We start from the raw sequence: 20,352 nt of genomic DNA, 5'->3' as shown, positions 1-20,352 counted from the left end.
AGATTTCACATATGAGATCGTACAATAATTGTCTTTCTCTGTCTGACTTATTTCACTTAGCATAATGCCCTCGAGGTCCATCCATGCTATCACAAATGACAAGATTTCCTTTTTTATTTTTTTAATGGCTGGATAATACTCCATGGTGTGTGTGTGTGTGTGTGTGTGTGTGTGTGTGTTTATGTGTGTTTATGCAACTTCTTTATTCATCTGTTGATGAAAAGTTGTTTCCATGTCCTGGCTATTATAGGTAATGCTGTTATTAAAATGAGGGTGCAGATACCTCTTCAACAGAATGTTTTCATTTCCTCTAGATATATTTCCAGAAGCGGAATTGCTGGATCATATGGTGTTCTATTTTTAATTTTTTGAGGAAGCTCTATACTGTTTTCCATAGTAGTTGTACAAATTTATATCCCCAGCAACAGTACACAGTCCCCCTTTCTCCACATCCTCACGAGCATTTGTTATCTCTAAATTTATTCTTTTGATAAATAATATGTACTTCTTTTCCTGACCCATAAATTTAAGATTTTTTTTTTGAAAAGAGGAAAGTTTATTTTGTGCAAATGAATAAGGGATTTTTTTTAAAAGAAATATGAATGGTCTGGAAAAGGAATTTTACAAATCCATGAACTTACTGTATACCTTCACAGAAATATACAGTAAACTGTGTTTGTTAGAAAAAATGAAATTACATTAAATCACCTCTGGTATTGAAACCAAGGATGTAAAGTTTCCATTTCCATATATCTTTATATAGTACCAAGCATGTGATTGGCCCTTAGAAAATACATATTGGTTAAATAAGCTAATAATAGGCTGTGCTTCCTTCCATTGATCATAGACCTTAAGAATTTAATATAACAAAGTCTTTTCTTCATCTCCTGCATTTATTCTCAGTAAACAGATCCGAGCTATGCTAGGCCAGTTCAGCCAGGTAGAAGCCTTATTAATGAAAGCTGGAGTACAGCCAGGAACTTTGGATGGAGTTCTTTTGGATCTTGGGTGTTCCTCCATGCAACTTGATGCTCCTGAGAGAGGTTTTTCCCTTCGGAAGGACGGCCCCTTGGACATGAGAATGGATGGTGGCAGGTGAGTATCAATAAACCATTTCTCCTCACAACAAGAAATCAATTTTGCAGAAATGCTCTGGATTTAATTTCCTCTTAAGACTGCAGAATTCCCATCACACGCCCACACCTAACACTATCCATACATAATAAATCAGTTTTGTTTGCTACTCATTATAGACTTTAGTGTTTCTCTAGATTTGAGATTCTAAAAGGAAAATCATTGCTGTCTTTACACAGAATAGTGAAGAGGATAACTTCCATACTGATAATCTTTTTTTATAGATACAGTATGGGCTTTTTAGACTATAAACAGTATTGATAAATGCGATACTGAAACAATGGATCCATTTCTATGCAGGCCCCACTTTGCCTCTTGTGAGAGGTAAAAGGAAGTATATTTAATGCATATTCTTTTGAATACTGCATAAAATGCAAGATTCTGGAGGTCAGCGATTATGTGTTTTGTTCTGTCTCTGTCTTGTACAGTTATTTTGGTTTAACCTTCTCCAGAGAAATTACAGTTTATGGTACTGTACCAACATAGTGCTATGTACAGGACAGCTTTACACCTCCTCTTCATTCCTCACCACCCTGGAAATACTAGTTTTTTCTCCATTATTCTAAGAGGTACATATAACACAAAGAGGGTCACATTCTAGTAAAGTGTAGGATGAGTCATTTTAAACCTAAATTAATTTTTAAAGTTTAGCTTATCACTTGTCTCTATGCCTAACACTGGTTTAGGGACAGAATAGTCTGTATGTACAAAGCTTAACCATGTTTTTCTTCCTCATTTCATGCCCCACCATGACCGCCAAATTATGTATCAGGGCTCCTACCTTTGGAAAGCTTACCTTCTAAGAGGAATGTTAGATTTTCTTATGTCTAAATAAGCAAACCATTCTGTTACTATCACTAATCTGCATAAACATTTCTACTGAGACAAATTTAGGTTTTCCAAAATGTCTTCCAATCTATTGGAAGGACCTGCACATAAGAAATTTAATGTCCTTTGGGACGCCTGGGTGGCTCAATTGGTTAAGCAGCTGCCTTCGGCTCAGGTCATGATCCCAGCGTCCTGGGATCGAGTCCCACATAGGGCTCCTTGCTCGGCAGGAAGCCTGCTTCTCCCTCTGCCTCCGTCTGCCAGTGCTTGCTCTCTCTCTCTCTCTCTCTCTCTCTCTGACAAATAAATAAATAAAATATTTAAAAAAAAATAAATTTAATGTCCTGCTTAAGTCAGAAAATTAATAATGAGTTGACTTTGACTTCTTTCCCATAAAATGCTTTGTTCGATGGTAATTATTCAGAATAGCCTTTTCCCCATGTTTTGATATGACCTGGTAACTTGGATTGTGACCCATACTGTTGGAACCTTTTTGTTCTGAGTCTTACACCTTCTTTTGCACAAGTTGGCATTCATAGAATGAAGAATGTGATCATAAAAGAAAATAATGAAAATCCTTTAAAAAGCGGTGACTAATAGTAAAGGTCAAATATCCTTTCATGTTTGGAGATTGAGGTTGTTGTGCAGAGGTAATAAAATGTCAAGCAAATTTCTGCTGTTCCTATGTCTTGTTAAAGGAGAATGCCTTCTGAAATAAGACGAACAAAGCTTCTAGTTAATGGTCGTAAATCCCTATATTGTTAATATGAAGACTTCTTAGCAAATTGTGGTCTGTGAATCAGGGTTCTTGAGGTTTTCCCCCTAAGAACCTGAAAATAAAATTGCCCTTGAGCATTAAACTCTAAGTCAGTACATAATGGATGAGAATAGAGTTGAGCAAGTATATCTTAAAAAGCAGGATGGCCTCCAGGTAGATAGCATAGACTGTATAACCTAATCAAAGATATGAACAGATCTGAAGAAAGTATGTGGCATTCAAAAAGGGGGAGTAGATTCACATGAATTCATAGAAAAGGAGAGTCAGTCATTGCAAATATGTGCAATACTTATCCAGGTGGTGTTATGGCATGAGGGAGTCCAAGCCAAAAAATAAGACCAATCAGATCCTGGAGGCTGATATATCTCTGCAATGAAGGTAGATGCAAGAGGCTTTCTTAACCTGTTGCCATTTATCACTGGAATCTTATAGCATAGTTTAGTCTCTGCTGTCCCGATTTCCCCAACAGCTCTCAGATTATAGAAGGTGAGGGAAATCGACTGGGAGTATCTTCTTGTATAGACTTTTTTAGTTCAATTTGTGCTCCCATATAAGTACTTAGTTATTTATAATCTCAGAATTAGTTAAGTTCCTGAGGTGTAGGCTCATTTAAATATCAGTGTCTTTCTATATCAAGCAGTAATTTAAATTTTGAACAAACTAAATCCAAACATTTACTTTAGTTTAGGGGAAATCTGCATTAGTAATAATAACTTCTTTGTGAATTAAAGGTTAGTAAAATATTTTAATTTCCTGCTGCCCTTGACTTGATGAATGTCACACTCAATCCACTATTGCTATTATGATGGGTATTTGAAATGGAAAATCTGTTTCATTCGTTGAAGATTTCAGTCTCTGACTTTAAAAACCTCAGATGCTCCCTTAGACTGTGTGTGTACGTCTGACTTCAATACTCTGAAGTTTCACCTCTTGTCAATGAAAACTGACGTCAGCAAACTAATTGGCTCTTCTTGTGCGTAGGTACCCTGACATGCCCACCGCAGCTGATGTTGTGAATGCTTTAGATCAACAGGCACTTGCATCCATCCTGAGAACATACGGGGAGGAGAAGCATGCCAAGAAAATCGCTTCAGCAATCGTTCAGGCACGCAGCCTCTACCCCATCTCCAGAACCCAGCAGCTTGCCAGCATCGTTGCAGGTACCCTCATTAATTCTGAACAGTGTCTGAGAGGAAAAAAAAAAAAAAGTGTGTGTGTGTATATATATATATATATATATATATATATATATGTATAATGTGTATATATATCCCCCAGACTCCCAGAGGGATTCATTTGTACTTAAAAAATCATGCAGGATTGAATATTGCGTATCCTTTTTTCCATACCAGCTTTCTTTTGGTTTTGCAAGCTTCCCTCCTCCAACACCTCTCCCCCACACAATTTAAGAAAATATACTGTAGTTGCTGATTAGTTGAGCAATAGATTGTTTTTTTATGAGAGGTAATTTATCATTTGTGCCTACCAAGGTGAAACGTGGAATGACAAGTGCAGAAGAATTTCTTGATCCATCACAGTGGTTGATAAGCATTCTGTATAAGATCTGACATTACCTCTCTTAGTTTCACATTTCTGCATTTTAATATTTTGGGCAAAAGGAGAATTGCATTGCCCAACTGCTAAAATAAAATCCAGTGACTCATACATCTATTCTAAACAACCAGCTAACAAAGGGTATGTGATGTATAGGTTATTCCATTTTGTGAATGCTAACTAAATCAGCCTGAGGGGCTTATTGAAACATTTCATCTTTTCTGCTGTTTGCCACCATAAACCTCTTGAACTTAAGTCTAGCTAGGAGGCGCTTTATTATAGCCTTTCTGTTTGAAGCCAAAGTTGTTTCACAGCTGTGTTCCATGATGAAAGTTTTCCAAGGCAAAAATACAACTCCTGCAGTTACTTAACAGAATTCCAGTGTTAAATTCTTCATCTTGTTGGGCCATCTGAAACTCTACATCATTTTTATTTACCAAATGTATTAGGATTTCTTTTCAATGGCTTCTATTAAGTTACTTAAGTAGCTAAGGAGGTAGAGAAAATGAATAATTGTGTAGCTTCTAAAAAGAACCTAATATTGGTTGCCCCTGTCTTAATATTATCTATAGTTTAAGGAATAAAACTTGATGATAAATTTATTCACATTAAGATTTAGAGATCATATAGCAATTGCTTTATGATATAATTTGATAACCCTGTATTTAACTTAGTTAGGATAATAAAATATAAAGAGTTGACCAAGTATTTAAATTTTTTAAGCTTTATACATACCTCAAGACCCTTCCAACTTAACACTGAGATTCCTATTGTCAAGTAAGAGCAAAATTCTTGTGGCTTTTATGATCATAAAATATTCCATGGTATTTTTTCCCAAAAAGAGTTTGTGCTAGCAGACTGCATTAATTTACCCTCTGTCTTGTATCCCGTAGTTAGTTAGTGTACTCACTAACCATTACTACCTTACCTTAGCCTTTCTGTCATTCTTTAGCTGTATATGTTGTTCTCTGTCTCCCATATGTTTATATATGAGAAAATCCAGAATTATCTGCTTCTGAAAATGAGGACTTAGGGCTGAGGGCATCTTAGAGATCATCCAGTCAAAAAACCTCATCTGATAACTGAAAAAACTGAGCCTCATTGAGGGTCAGTAGTTTCCTCCAAGATAGACAGTCTAATTAATGGCAAAGCCATTACTAATCTAGAATTTGGAAGCTCATGAATTTCAGGCATAACTGAGAATTTACCTTTAAGATATTGAGTTAACTTTTTTGTCTCAGGGTCCTAATCTGCAAACTTGGGGTAATAACACTGTGGAATTACACAGAAATTAAATCAAGATGTAAATAGAAACAGTTTAAGTATTTTCAGAAAGAGTATGATGTGAAAAACTTATTAGGGCTATGAGAAATGATATAAAAATGAGAATACTCATATATGTGTAGACTTTAATAAATGCCATTAAAAGATTGAGTTCCTCGTAATAAGTCCATTTTTATGGCTCAGATCAGCCCATAACAATACAGATTTATTTATGATATAATTCTGTGGAAAAGGGAAAAAACAGAAATAAAATGGGTTTGCATCTTGTGCTCCTTTATTCAAAAACTATTTTGGGAGAGGCTGCTATATACCAGGCATTATACTGAGTACTAGCAGTAGAATGGAGAACCGATCAGAGCCTCTGTTCATAAAGTTTACTGACTGGTAAGTGAATGAATAAAAGCATAGTATAGTAAACATAGTTCTTCTACTTATACTGGAAACCCTCTTATTTACTGTAGTCTGAAGTTATGATTTTGTGAGTAATAAAAAAGTTGGTACATGTGGAGAATTATAGAACCTATATGTATTTATATATATATATGGAGATGTTTGAGTCTTAATTGCAGTTCTACAAAGTCCATTCTTACATAAACCACACCCCATGGCATGCCTTCTATAAGCTCTGATTTTATTTTTGTTAAAATGAAGTTATAGTTTAAAGAGACTTACAAATCAATCTGAACATATTTTCTAGATTTTCATAATTTTTCAGTCTTTCATTATTACCTCAGGTACATCTAATTTGATTGAATTTTTTTACATGATTCACCTTTATCAGAGTCTCCAAAGCGTCTGCATTAGTTTTCATGGGAACAGCAGATGTCTTTCGTTTTGCATTCATATCTCACCAGTTTGTGTAATATTTGATGAAATTAATTGATGACAAAAGTAAGTGCTCTGGGCTGGGCTATAAGGGTATAGCTCTTTTGGTGGGAGCAGGACTATATAGAAATGCTCAGAGTAAAATACTACCGTGGACAGTTGAACAGAGAAAGGGATTAATTTGTCAAGTCCCTTAAATAGAAGTCTTTTAAGAGAGCGACTCACAGAGGGAATGTAGAAAGCAGTAGAGGGCCCAGTATTAGTTTCCTATATTGGTTTCCTAGTGCTGCAGTAACAAAGTACCACACATTTGATAGCTTAAAATAACAGAAATTTACTCTGTCACAGTTCTGGAGGCTAGAAGTCCAAAGTCAAGGTATCAGCAGGGCTCTAGAGGAAAATGCCTGCTTGACTATTCCTAGTGTATGGCAGCTGACAGCAATCCTCGATGTTCCTTGGCTTGTATATGGTATTGCTAAGTCTCTGCCTCCACTATCACATGGGATTCTCCCTGTACCTGTTTTTGTGTCTAGATTTTCCTGTTATTATAAGGACATCAGTCGTATCAGATTTAGGACTCAACCTGATAGAATGTCCTCAACTTGATGATATCTGCAAAGACCCTATTTCCAAATAAAGTTATGTTCATGGTTCCTAGTAAACACAAACTTTGGGGGACAATATTCAACCTGGTACAGTTCCTATGCAGTATCTGTATTTAACAAACATGTATTTTGGCAGGTTGTAGTATGCTGTGACTATATTTAGACATCTTTTCTGGTTCTAATAAAATCATACTAAGTATATTCAAGATTATCAAGCACTCTGAGAAATATACCACAGTTCCTGACACATAGTAAAATGAATATATTTATGGAAATACTAAATCACTTACTTTACTTTCATTTTTGGCCCTTGGAAAGCATTTGGTAAATAATTTTTTAAGGTTAATATATAAAATAAAATTACATCGATCAGGAAGGCTCTGCTTTTATAAAGTTGGTGTTCAGTCTTAGAGGTCATATCTTCCCATACCAATATGCTCTAATAACACTAACACTGACGTACTCAAGTAAATTAGAAAAAGCACATTGCCTTCCCAGTACTTTAATATATTCATCTTTAGGCTGAAATGGTATTTTTCCTCTCTTACTCTTTAGAGATGCTGTGAAGAAAAAGTAAACTAATGAAATATTTTTATTAATTAAGAGTTTTTAATAATAAGAAATGATACATATTAAAATCTCTCAAGCTCTCCAGGAAAAAGAAGATTTAAATAATTTTGTAAAAAAAAAAATGACTGTGGTCTAGAATTAATGTATATTTGAATGTTGTAGTCTTAAAAATGGCATTGGTTCTAGACTTGCCTGTGAATATTTTCTCAAGAGGCTGTCCATATTTTATTCCATATTCCATTGCTCTTTCCATCCTCTGGATACATCAAGGGAAACTTAATTATTAAGTTAAATTTAGTTTAATGAGGAGATTTTTACTTCAAGTCCTGGTTCTGCAGCTTGCTTTCTATGTAAACTCAAAACAGTTCTAGGCCTTCTCTTTCTCATCTTGAAATGGAAGTAGATAATATTTATGAGAGATGCCTGGGTGGCTCAGTTGGTTAACCTGCTGTCTTTGGCTCAGGTCATGATCCCAGGGTCCTGGGATCGAGTCTCACATCGGGCTCCTTGCTCAGTGGGGAGCCTGCTTCTCTCTCTGCCTCTGCCTGCCACTCTGCCTGCTTGTGCTCTCTCTCTGACAAATAAATAAGTAAAATCTTTAAAAATAATAATAATATTTATTATAGTGATCGTTTGTTACTTTTTTCATAACCCTACTGTTTTCCTTAAATTAATATTGAAATTCACTCACAGTTTTCAGCTCATGCCAAAATCAAAGTATGCCAGTCACTTTTCAGATCATTGGGATTTAGATTCAAATTCACAAAAATAGATAATCAATGCACTGATAATTAAGAAGTGACGGAAGGCTTACAATATCAGTTTTTTAATGTGAATGGGTGGGGGGGAAGCTTCTTAGCTATGTTTGGTTCTTGTTGATTAAATATATAGATTTATTATTCCCTGACTGAAACTTTTATGTAACCTTTATTCTGACTCATGAACTGGGTACATGGCCAGAGCTTAATGAATGCTTGTTGAACAAATAAATCAATAAAAAGATGTGTACATTCCCAGCCAAAGTAAAAATGAAAATTCAGGGGGAAAAAAGTATAAGTTGTTAGGTATTACTGAGAATCCATTGTACTCTGCCCTTAACACTGAAGAGGGGGGAGATCCAAGCATCAAAGTATTCAGTATAAACTAAAACAACTTGAGGAATAAGTTGATATTCTCCAGGACATGGATCAAACATTCTCAAGTTCTTTGTCTGGTTCTGCTATTTATTTGCTCTGTGAACTTGAATAAGTCACTTTGTCTTCTTTGATCCTTATTTCCTCATCTGGAAAAGAAGAATAACTAATTCTTGCTATGACCAATAAATGAGAGGTATATAAGAAAATTCTCTGTGAATTTTAAAGTGCAAATCCAACTGTAAGCTTTTTCTTCTTCTCTCCATCCAGACCAGGGGTAATCCAGGGAGCAAGCAGGACATTCATCAGAACCATGACTGTGGTCTTATACCAATGATCACCTGTCTACAGCCAAACAGTGTGATCTGTGATAAGCTAATTGTTTCATCCCAAGCTGTTCTTCCCGTAGGGATTATGCGACTTTTAGAAAAAAGAAAAATGATCTTTTGCTGCCTTGGTACATATAAGGTTTATCTTTTCCACAATAACCAATAATAGCTTATGCCTCAGTTTGTATCCAAAATCATCTTTTTCCAGCAAATTTTTTGTTAATCTGGAGAGAAACATTCAAAGTACAAAATAAATAAAGTGCAGCATTCATTAAGAAATAGTCATTGCCATCAAATTTTAGTGGAACTGTTTCCCGATGAAGTTAGTGCAATTAGCTTGCCATCCCTTTATTGTTTTAATAACCTACATGTTGCTTCCTCCATCTTCCCCAAAAAGCACTCTGTATACTAACATTGCCATGATTAGAAAATAAACGAAGATATCAGAGAATTCAGTTGTCACTCTGGTGGAAAATGGTATGGTCAAACCTATAGTTAAATTTGGATGGCTTGCCAGTGAGTCATAGTTGTCATTGTCACCGCCTATGATAATGCACTTATTCTGTCGTTTAAATCTCTTGAGTTCAATCTGTTATACACTGTGTACATTAGTATGGTAACTTCATGCCAACTAAATTATCAAATGACATTTTGTAAGTAAACTTATTTCTTGTTTTAATAAGTAATCTTTCCAAGAGACATTCGGTACAAGAAGCCCAACTCAGAAAAGAATGAAATGTGGGAAAAAAAAAAAAAAAAGAAAAAGAAAAAGAAAAAAAAAGGAAAACCTGAAAATCTCTTCCTTCTAAAAAAAAATATAGCAATTCTCAGTTTGAAATATCAAGTGGGGAGCAAGGATTGCTCTAATCCCAAGTGACTATGACCCAGACCTTATTTAATGATGATGATGATGATAACAATAAATGCCAGCTAACACTTACACTGAGCAAATACGAGACACTATCCTAAATTATTTTTATGTATTAACTCAAACCTCACCAATAATCCGTAAGGTCTGGGGCACCTGGGTGACTCAGTCATTAAAGCATCTGCCTTCGGCTCAGATCATGATTCCAGGGTCCTGGGCTCGAGCCCCACATCCAGCTCCCTGCTCAGTGAGAAACCTGCTTCTCCGTCTCCCACTCCCCCTGCTTGTGTTCCTCTCTCGCTGTGTCTCTCTCTGTCAAATAAATAAATAAAATATTTTAAAAAATATCCGTAAGGTCAGTACTGTTTTTATTCCTATTTTACACATAGGTAAACTGAAACACAAAGAATCTTAAGTAACTTGTCTCTTGTCAAGTGGAGCTAGAATTAGAAGCTAGTAATCTTAGTCTAGACCCTGTGCTCTTACTTAGAAAACTACCCTAGATCCTTTTCTTATGATTAAGGTACAGTATGAACTGTTGATAGAGAATGCTGACAACTCAATCTTCTAAGATCTCACGTACTCATACGGGAGACAGTCATAAAAGCAGCTCACTCTGTTACCCTGTGATAAATGCTGTATATAATAGAGTCATGAACAAAAAAGGTAGGAGAACCTGAAAAGGGAGAAGTTGATTTTGATGTGGCAGGAGAGTTTGAGTTACTGTGGAAAGGGATTAGGTAGAAGTTACAGAAAGGAGACCTTTGGTTGAGTCTTTTAGGAGAAGTGATGGCCATTTATAGAAAAGTCCCTTCCACCCAGTAGATATTCATTAACTGCAGAAGTGAAAAAACAAATGAATAAATAAATGAAGAAGCAGGTAAGATTTCAGAGGGCTGAGGAAAGTAGAAGACAGGCAATTCAGGGTCCAATCCCAGGACTAGAATTCTAAATCCCTGAAATTCTTTCCTATTATCTTGGTAGCTACTCTCCTAATTATGACCTTGAGTTGGGTCAGGTGTTTAGAACAATAGTTTGGCATAATCAGGTTCTCTAAGTGTTTATTATTATGGCTGAATTTCAGACTCCTTCTATGGAGCCGGAGAAGGGAAATGCATCCCTTTACTTCATTGCTCCATGTACTTGTGAACATTAAAGTGATCTGCTGGCATTGTATGTTCTGCATGTAGCAGTGTTCACATTGGTATTAATTTTGAAAAGATGTGTATAAATAGCCAGGCCATCTTGTCCTTATCTTTATTGGTTAAAAAAGAAGAAAGATTCTTTGTTCCTGTAACTAGTTATTCAGAACTCTTAACAATTTGTTACTAGATATTTGCAAGAGCTTTCAATTTAAGAATTAAGATCAAGCAGTCTTCTATATTAATTGTACTACCATCTTGTTTTTGAGATTGACATGTATCAGATCTTGTCTAAATGGGAGGTATAGTAACATGTCTTTAATTCACTATTTAAGTACTGAGAGGATCAGTAGTCTGCAGTGCTTTTCCTAAAAGGAGGTTTCAGACATCAGCCATTAAATTTATATGATGGAAACATTTTTTTGAAGACAAGCATCTGCTTTCATTTTCAAAGTTTAAATGTTTAAATCATCCCAGAAGAATGTCAAAGAAAGAGAACCCCAAATGTTAATAGGTTGATAAAGATCAAAGATTATATTTCTAGGGCTGGGGGTGGAAATAGTGAATGAAAGAATAGTTTTGATGTCCAGGCTTTAATCATAACTGAAAACTAACAAAAATACTCCAAATTCTTTTTTCTTCTATCTTTTGTTTTGTGCCAAAGTTGAAAAATTTTGGAATATCAGGAAAAAAAAACCTAGGAATTTAAAAATAAAAGTAATCTATATTAATTTCTCATATCTTTTATATATGTAATTTTTTGTGTCTTTCCCCATCTTTTTATTTTGGCCAAGGGTATAGCAGTTTTTCCATTTCCCAAACATGTAATTTATTTACCCATTTAGTCTTTATGTGACTATATATTTCTTCACATATTTTTAATTACTTGGAATCTCTTCAACCATATTATAAATCAGAGAACATATATTTCCCTTTATATTTGCATATAGCACACAGTAAGCAATAGGAAATACTTGTTGACTTCTTACATTCTTGTAATGCATAATTATTCAATTAATGACTTTCTTATCAGCTGGACTACTAATTCTTTGAGAGTAAGAATTAGATATATATTTTTCATTGTTATATCTGCAAGATCTGATACAAGGTTTGGCTTATAATAGATGTTTAATTACTGTTTCTCAAATGAATAAAGCAATGTCCAGTTCTTTGTAATTCTTGTGACATTTAGAAAGTGGATGAGACCAGAGACAGCTAATAGTCTTACAACCAACTGGTGTTTTCAGCAATAGGCATTTTTTATTGTTAGGTAGAGTCAGACCTATATAAGAGAAACTGTCATAATTTTCTTGACACTGTAATTTCTTTCCTCTTCTCTAAAGGGTAAATCAGGTTCAGTATGTCATACAATACTGGGTCAGTCTTCTGTATTTTCAGTTTCCTCATTAACAAAGCATGGGCTTTGACCTATCATTGAGATGAGACATGTTTCATATATACATTACATATTCATTTAATCAACAAGTATTTATTGTGAGCCCACTTTGTGGTAGGCATAATGAATTTACAAAAAGGATTAAGACAAAGTTTTTATCTTCTAAGAATTAAAATAAAAAATGATTTCCCCTATTTAGATGGTGGTCTTCATAGTTAGTGTTTATTTGTATATATCAAAATGTTTACTTTTTTTTCCTTAGCATATGATTTCCCCTCCTTTCTGGGAGTTTTATTCTTACCCAAGTACATATTTTTATATTTTCAGTGAAGATCTATGAGTGATACATTCTCATTCCTTGTCTAAATATATCTTTATTTTGCCCTTGCTTTTGAATGATAATTAGTTGAGTATAAAGTCAACAGGTTTATGATTATTTTCACTCAGTACTTTGAGGGTAATATTTCATTGTCTCTTGACGTTTATTATGGTTGATGAAAAGTCTAATTGTCATTATTTTATGGTTGGTCTTTTTCTTTCTCTGGCTGCCTTTAAAGATTTTCCTATCATTGATGTTTAATTGTGATGTGCTCAGTTGTGATTTTGTTTTTATGGTCATTAATGAAACAGAATGAACTTCTTTAATATTTCTCTATTTCTTGAAATATCAGACATTATTTCTTTCCATATTTATTTCCTCTACTTTCTTAGCACCTGGGCAGCAGTTATTACTCACCATGTCTCTCATATTTCCTGTGTCTTTGTCTCTCCGTATTAGTCTAGGTAAAATCCTTTTCTGGCTCACTAAGACTATCTTAAAGAGATAGCTAATCTGCTGTTTAACCTATTTGTTGAATTTTTAAAGTAGGAAGTAGTTATTCCTACAAGTTCTATTTTTTAAGAATACTGTTGTTCTTATTCTTTCATTGTAGTCTCTATCAGTTATTTTAAATTTTAATTTATTTTAAATATAGTGAATATATGTAGTTATTTCATATTTGTGCTCATTTGTTTTCTCCAGTTCTTCCTATTTATTTCATCTGCTGACTTTATACACACAAACACATATATACATAATGTATACAATGTGAACATGTGTCTTCAGTGGGTTTTACATACACACACATCTCCTTAAGGAACCCTGCTTGCTTTATTGGTGGTGGTTTAATGCTTGCTGCTTCCTTTTTCCCTTCCTCTTTTCCACCTGATCATCTATCTGCTATGTAAAAAATTACTGAGGTTGTAGAAAACAAAGACACATTTAGGCAGACTTAAGTAATAAAGGGTTATTATAAGCTGTATGTGATAATAAGAAGGAATTATTATAAAGCTACTCATGTTAATAAGAAAGATATCTGAACTCTACAGTGAGGGTTCTGAAAGACTGGAAGAAAACTCAAGTGGTTGTTCACTTTGTTTGTGTACAAATTTGTGTACAAAATTGTACACAAGTTTGCAACTAAACTATCATGTTGCAGCCTCAACAGAAAACATCTTTGTCTCTCTGTTCTAGTAAGTACCATTATTTTGTTTTGGCTATTCTCTATGTCTAGTTTCTATGACTAACTTTTTTCTAGGATTACTAGTTTCTGCTTACTCAGATCTTTTCGTTGTTGTTTTTATTTTCTCATGGCTTCTACTTATAAAATCTTTTACTGTGTGTTTTACTTTCTGCTTCTTTTGCCAGTTGTTTCTCTTTCTTCCTCTTTTCTCATCAGCCCATCTTTCTTTCTCTTTGCCTGGAATTCAGGCTACCTAAAGTAAAGGATTTAATTTGTGCCATAGTTATCCTTAGCTTTTCCTTATTTGGCAGAGTTTATACTAGTTCCATTTAAAATGGCTGCCATTGGATTTACATAGTAATAGCACAGAGACCAAAGCTTAAAGAACTACTTAGTACGGTTCCAATCATGTAATAGATATCTCCTCAGGATTGTAATTATTTAAATAATGCTTTAAAGAAGAGCTGTTCTTAAATTTGGCTGACTAGTGGGGAGGTTTTTTTTTCCCCTTTAAAATAATGCATCTACCTATGTAAACAAAATGAACCATGTAATTTGTGTCTTTTTCAGTAATATTTTGTTGAAGGAGTTGTATGACTGTTGTATAACAATTCTTCTAATACGCTACCAGAGCAGGAAAAAAATTATGGTTTCCCCAAATCTCCAGTGGCAACCAAACCACTACTGTCCAAGGCTAATCTTCTTATTTTGAGATTCTCTCTTTCTATCCTGTCCCCCACCCAACCCACCAAATATAAGGCTTACACTGAAATGTCTTCTCTTCTCTCTAGAGTGTCACTTTTAGCGGGTTATCTGATAAATAAATAGACAGGTAGACAGACAGACATGGCCCTGGCTCAAACCACATTTCCAGTGGTCTGCAGGGTATTTCCCTGAATTTCTTGTTTTTCACCTCAATCTCAAAATGTGTAATGTGGCAAATTCATAATTTTCTCCACCAAAGTCATTTTCACTTCCTGGGCTTGTGCATATAGTAATACCTGGATACCATTCAATTGCTTCCAGTTGGCTGGCTGACCATGCAAATCTGGCTTCTGACTCACACCACCACTGGTGACTAATAAGACTCCTTTTCACTATTTTTGGTTCCCAGCTAACTTGATTTCTTACACATTCTATACTTACCTGAGTATGAGTAGCTCTAGTCCTGACCAGCTTCCACTTTATCTCTTATCATGTGGTGCCCAATCCTATTTCTTTTATCTTCGCTTTACTAACATAGGTACCTTTCCCTTTGCATCTTTAACTCTTCCCATGTAATACCGTCTTGCCTCTTTTCTTGGAAATCTTGCAGCACCATTCCCTCTACCCTACCCAAGGTCCAGATTTTTAATCACCACTCCTTGGCCAAGTCCAATCTCCCTACATCTTAACTCCTGTTCTGCTACTAATTGACTGTTATAATTGACTGTGACTCAAGACAAGTCACTTTTTCCCTCTGGTCCCAATTTTATTTTCTTACAAAGGGGAGGTATATTAAACCATCCAGTCCCCAATATTTTATAAAATTACAACAGACATTGTCCTGGTCTCTGGCATTGGAAACTTCAGAGATAGCTTTGAATCGTTTTCTGACACTCACCAACCCCCACAGTTTTCCATTGATTAGTTATTAAATTCTTCCCTGATTGTGGCTTTTGATCCAGTTCTCTTTTCCGTATCTACCACCACCGCTGTTTTATTCCTTGTTTATAGTATTATAGTAGCCTCCTTAGAGATTTACCTGCTTTCATTCTCTCCCCTTAAATCCATTTGTTACATATATTTAGGAGTGTCTGCCCAGCCCATACTCTCTTCCCTTAGAATTGCCCAGAACCCTACCAATTCCTGATACCTGATCAAGAAAAAGGTTGGATCTAGGCAGCCATGTTTATACCAGATCACCCCAGAAGCAAGTGATTAAGTCATATAAAATAGATACTTCTCTCAAAAATGTGAGCCACAAAACCCAGAAAGTATAATTATATGGTAGTAGGAATGTAGAATTGAGACCAAATTTGCCTTTCTGTCAGTCCAGAGCAAGGTGAAAGTCATAGCTAAGAGAACTGGAAACCAAGAGCAGAGTGGAGGAAGTAAGTTTGCTGAAAGAACAGGTGTCAAGAAAATGGAGGAGATGTTCACACACACACACACACACACACACACACACAAATGCGCACATAAACACAGGTGTAGAATGAGTGCTTATCTGCTAGCTTTCCAATTCCCTTAAAGTCTAATGGTATTTCTTATAGTTGACTATTTGTGATCCCTACATTTCCTTAATTTTTTAAATCTTAAGTTAATTTTGAGTGGGCTTTGGTCCATTTCTTAACATCCAGCTCATCCCCTAAGACATCACAGTTTTACTAATCCTGTCCTTTACTTGTTCAGAAACTTTCATTGGCTCTCCATTGCTGATGCATTTGATCCCAGGTTCCTAAATTTGATGTATTTGGGTCCATTCTCTGGCCTGTGCCATTGTTTTCACGCTTCTCTTTCATCTCCTCCTATATTCTTACCTAATTGTTCTGTCCTTTTTCCCCAAACATGACTTGTATTTTCCTTGCTTTTTGTAATAACACACCCCTCCATAAAATTCTTAATACGTTCACAAAAATCTATAGGACAAAATCTAAACACCTTATCATGAAACAAAGTTCTTCATGATCTGGCTTCTGCTTGTTGTTTTAACCTAATTTCTCTACTGCCCTCCCCACCACAGTGCTCCAAGTCTGCACCAAATGGCTCACCATTCGGGTTCTCATCATTCAGACTAACTTTCTGCTTTTTCAGTTCTATCCTCTTGTATATGATCTGCCTCTGCAGGGTGTGTCCTTCTTCATGTATTGTCTTGCCCCCCACATATCCCCCAAGATCTTTCTACTTCTTTTAGGACTAGGCTTATGTATCATTACTTTGGATCCTTCCTGAACTTTCTTTTTCACCATCCTCCTGAAGTTATTCCCTTTTTCGGTATATTGATATATCTGATCTTTACCTGCTCTTTATATACCAGATGAACATTTGCTTCATTATACTTTGTCTCCCTTATATACTTTGTGAGGTCTACAAGGATAGAGCAACCACATCTAATTTACCTGGATAGTCTCAGCACACATCTCTTAGAGAATATATTGAAGAAGTCAGGAAACTGGATTAAGGAGAGCGAGAACTATTGAGTCACATAGATTTGAGTTGACTGTGTCATTTTCCAGCTTTGTAAATTTGGGCATTTATTACCTTCTCAGAATCTCTGTTTCTTAATCTGCAAAATATGGGTGATGATAACTACCTCACAACATTCCTAGGTTACTAAATCAGACAATGTATTTTAAATGCCCAATAGAGATCCATCTCTAGTAGGTATCTATTTATTTTTTAACTTTTGTTGAATGAACACATAAAAATGAGTGCATGAGCGAGTGGATAATTAATTGAGTGAATGCATTTGAATGAATAGAACAAATATTATAAAAATTTTTATAATGGATTCACCAGGAAAGACTTTCTGTACACAAAGCTGTCTTACTCTTTAAAGGGATGGTTAAGATATCAGCAGGCAGCAATGTAGCAGTCAAGGCACTGGGAGCCTGAACCTTGAGAATGTGAGAAAAGGCTAAGACGGGGAAAAGCATCCTTTTTTTTGTTGTTGAAAACATTATTCCCTGCTGTCACTTTACCCTTGTACCTTTTTTTTTTCTTCATCACATTAAAGAACTCTAAGGATGGGCTGGCTGCCAACTCATTCAAGGTACATCAGCATCTCATTAGCCAAGTGACAAGTTAGGCCTCACACAATAGGCTCTATGGATTTTGAAAAGAGAAAGTGGGTTGTTATTAATAATAACATAAATTATTATTGTTGAATGGAGCTTTCTGTTGCCTAATTATTATTATTCAGTGAACTGTTTTAGACCCAGCATACATTGCAGTGATATTAAAGGCACTACATTTTCTTCCTTAGAAAAAAAAAGAATATTGACATTTATGTAAAATCTACTGGAAAGCATTAATTTAGAGTCCTATGTGTTTCAGGTGTCTGTCTCAGGAATTCAAACTGAGAAAGGTAATCTAGCAAAGAGGATTTTTAAGTTGTTGACTTTATCTCTGTACTCTTTAGATTGAAATGGACTTTGATGACAGACTCAAATCATCAAGCCAACATGTATTACTATATTGCTTACCCATTTATCTTTATTAGTCTTTTTTGTTAATGCCTCATCACCTTCGCATTATTAGTCTGGGTTTATGTCACTGTATTCTGTTGTGTCCCTGAGTAATAGAAAAAGAAATTAATTTTGAATTATACAATAACCAGGATTCAGAGTCAGCTCTGCTGCTACCAGTGCGAACTTAGACAACTTATAAAACCATTCTAATCTTCTCTAAGGTAAGGATAATTGTTCCTAACTTGTAATTAGAAATTACGTTTTGAAACTATCTACCTTAATGGTAGGCATATGATAGGCATTTGATAAATGCTAGTCAGTACAAAGAATTTACCTTATCTAGTTGTTGATAGAACTACTTCACGCATACATGTAAAAAAAATATGTAAAATTCGTGATCACAGAGAAAATATAAGATTTTCTGTTAAAATTAAAATTAATTGTTTTAATTGTTGAAATTAAAATTAAAATACAAGATTTTCTCTGTTATAAAGCATTGCCATTTGTAAGTCATATATACAGCATTGTTAAAAAATTCAGGTGAAAACTTTAAGAGCCTGGTGATGCCACTCTACCACTATAACATGATTATAATTTTATATATTTTATCTCTTTATTCTCACATTTTTCAGTTGAAATGATTGAATGTATGTAATTTTAATTACTTTTTACTTGATATCATGCCACCTTTATGGCACTAGACTGTGTGTCAGTAAGAGATTTTCAAATTTGTTTAATCATATCCTTATTATTAGATATTTGGCATATATCTAAGGTTATTACTAAAAATCATATAATAAAATTTTGTACATATTTAAGGGATTTTAGAGAGGAGAGGGGTACTTCTTTTCTAGTCTAAATCCCTAGTGAAATTAATGACACATATGTGAAGTTAATCCTTGAAACATTGTTTTTCAAAATGAATACATATCCTTCTAGAAACTAAAATCCTTCCCTGGACAAGATTCAAAGCACTGTTCCTAGACCAAGTTAGTAGGATGGAACAGGTAGAAAAATAAAAGATAGGAAAGTGTGGTTCAGTATTGGATTTGGATGTGGTAGAAAACAAGATATTTGTCATCTGTGACTTAATTAAAATCTGTATGCTATTGGTCCTTGAAGAAATTAATCATCTATTCTTGAATTCAGTCAGATAGTGTGTTAGTCTTTCCACAAGCCTATTATGAGAAAAATGATGCTAATACACACTCCCTACTTTTTGCAAGTAATACACAGTCCCTGCCTTCTGGAAGCTTATGTTTCAGTGGAAGTGACAGTTATCTTTTAAAGATCACTGTAATACAGTTGAGAAGTGTTCCATTACAGGTTAAGTATGCTACAGGAGGGCGGGCAACTTTCTTTGGAGCCCACAGATCAACTATGAGTATGTGCTGACCTAATAAGGAAAAGAAGAACATAGTTACATACCTTTTCTTGTTACTATCTCCCAACACTGGGAAGTGTAAATGGCCCAACCCTGAGAGCAGTACTGTACACCCTCTTGACTATTCCTAAAGGTTCACATAAAATATCTTATTATGGGTCTTAAGTATGCTAGAACCTTCTGCTTAGACTTCTGCTTTGCGTTCACAGCATTTGGCAAATAGGCCTCAGTCCCTCCTTAAAAATTTAGTAATTAAATTTAATGTTGATCACCTAAACAGATGAAAGGAATCGTGGTTCACTTTGAGATATCCCATCTATACTCAGCGTTTTAAGACTTAGATACTATGGAATTGCGGTATTACACTATACTATATTGTATTACATTGTAGAGTATTATAGTATAATGCATTTTATTCAAAAGTAATACGTGAAAAATATCAATCCTTTCCTTTAATTCTGAGCCATGTTTCTTATTTCACCTCAGCAGTAGTATTCCTCTTTACCTTTTTTGCTCCAGCCTATAACTTGATTTTTTTTCCCTATTGTGGGAGGATTTATAAGCCTCAGCCACCCATAGTGAGATCATGTTATCATCAGACTTAACCTGGTGGGAGTTGGGGATTAGATGAAACGCTGAAGAAGTTTAAAAAGAACCTCACTGAGTAAAGCCAATTTTATCCAGAACCATTGAAGTTCACAGATTTTAATTAACAGTTTGAAATTTGTAATATTACTTGAATTTCAAATGGGTGAGAATTTAACACTGTATTATAGGAGCCCAGGCAAAAGGACACGAGTTGCGTCACAGAGACTTATTAAATGTGATGGAAATTCAACAGACGAATG

At 34.9% G+C, this 20,352-nt stretch overlaps 1 protein-coding gene across 2 annotated transcripts in view; it reads left to right on the top strand.

The window, feature by feature from the left end:
* Window positions 1–20,352, top strand: part of METTL15 (methyltransferase 15, mitochondrial 12S rRNA N4-cytidine) — a 184,868-nt gene that overhangs the window by 141,432 nt on the left and 23,084 nt on the right. Inside the window, exons 4-5 of one of the 2 annotated variants that reach the window (XM_080814986.1) lie at window positions 904–1,095; window positions 3,722–3,900. In XM_080814986.1, coding sequence (XP_080671112.1) covers window positions 904–1,095; window positions 3,722–3,900 — 371 coding nt within the window. The remainder of the gene's footprint in view (window positions 1–903; window positions 1,096–3,721; window positions 3,901–20,352) is intronic. The other variant, XM_080814987.1, reaches the window with a different exon arrangement.

The sequence above is a fragment of the Martes martes genome (assembly GCF_963455335.1).
Source record: "Martes martes genome assembly, chromosome: 10".
In the NCBI taxonomy this organism is placed as follows: domain Eukaryota; kingdom Metazoa; phylum Chordata; class Mammalia; order Carnivora; family Mustelidae; genus Martes; species Martes martes.
Note: the sequence above shows the minus strand (reverse complement) of the source record. Positions and strands in the feature narration are given on the sequence as shown.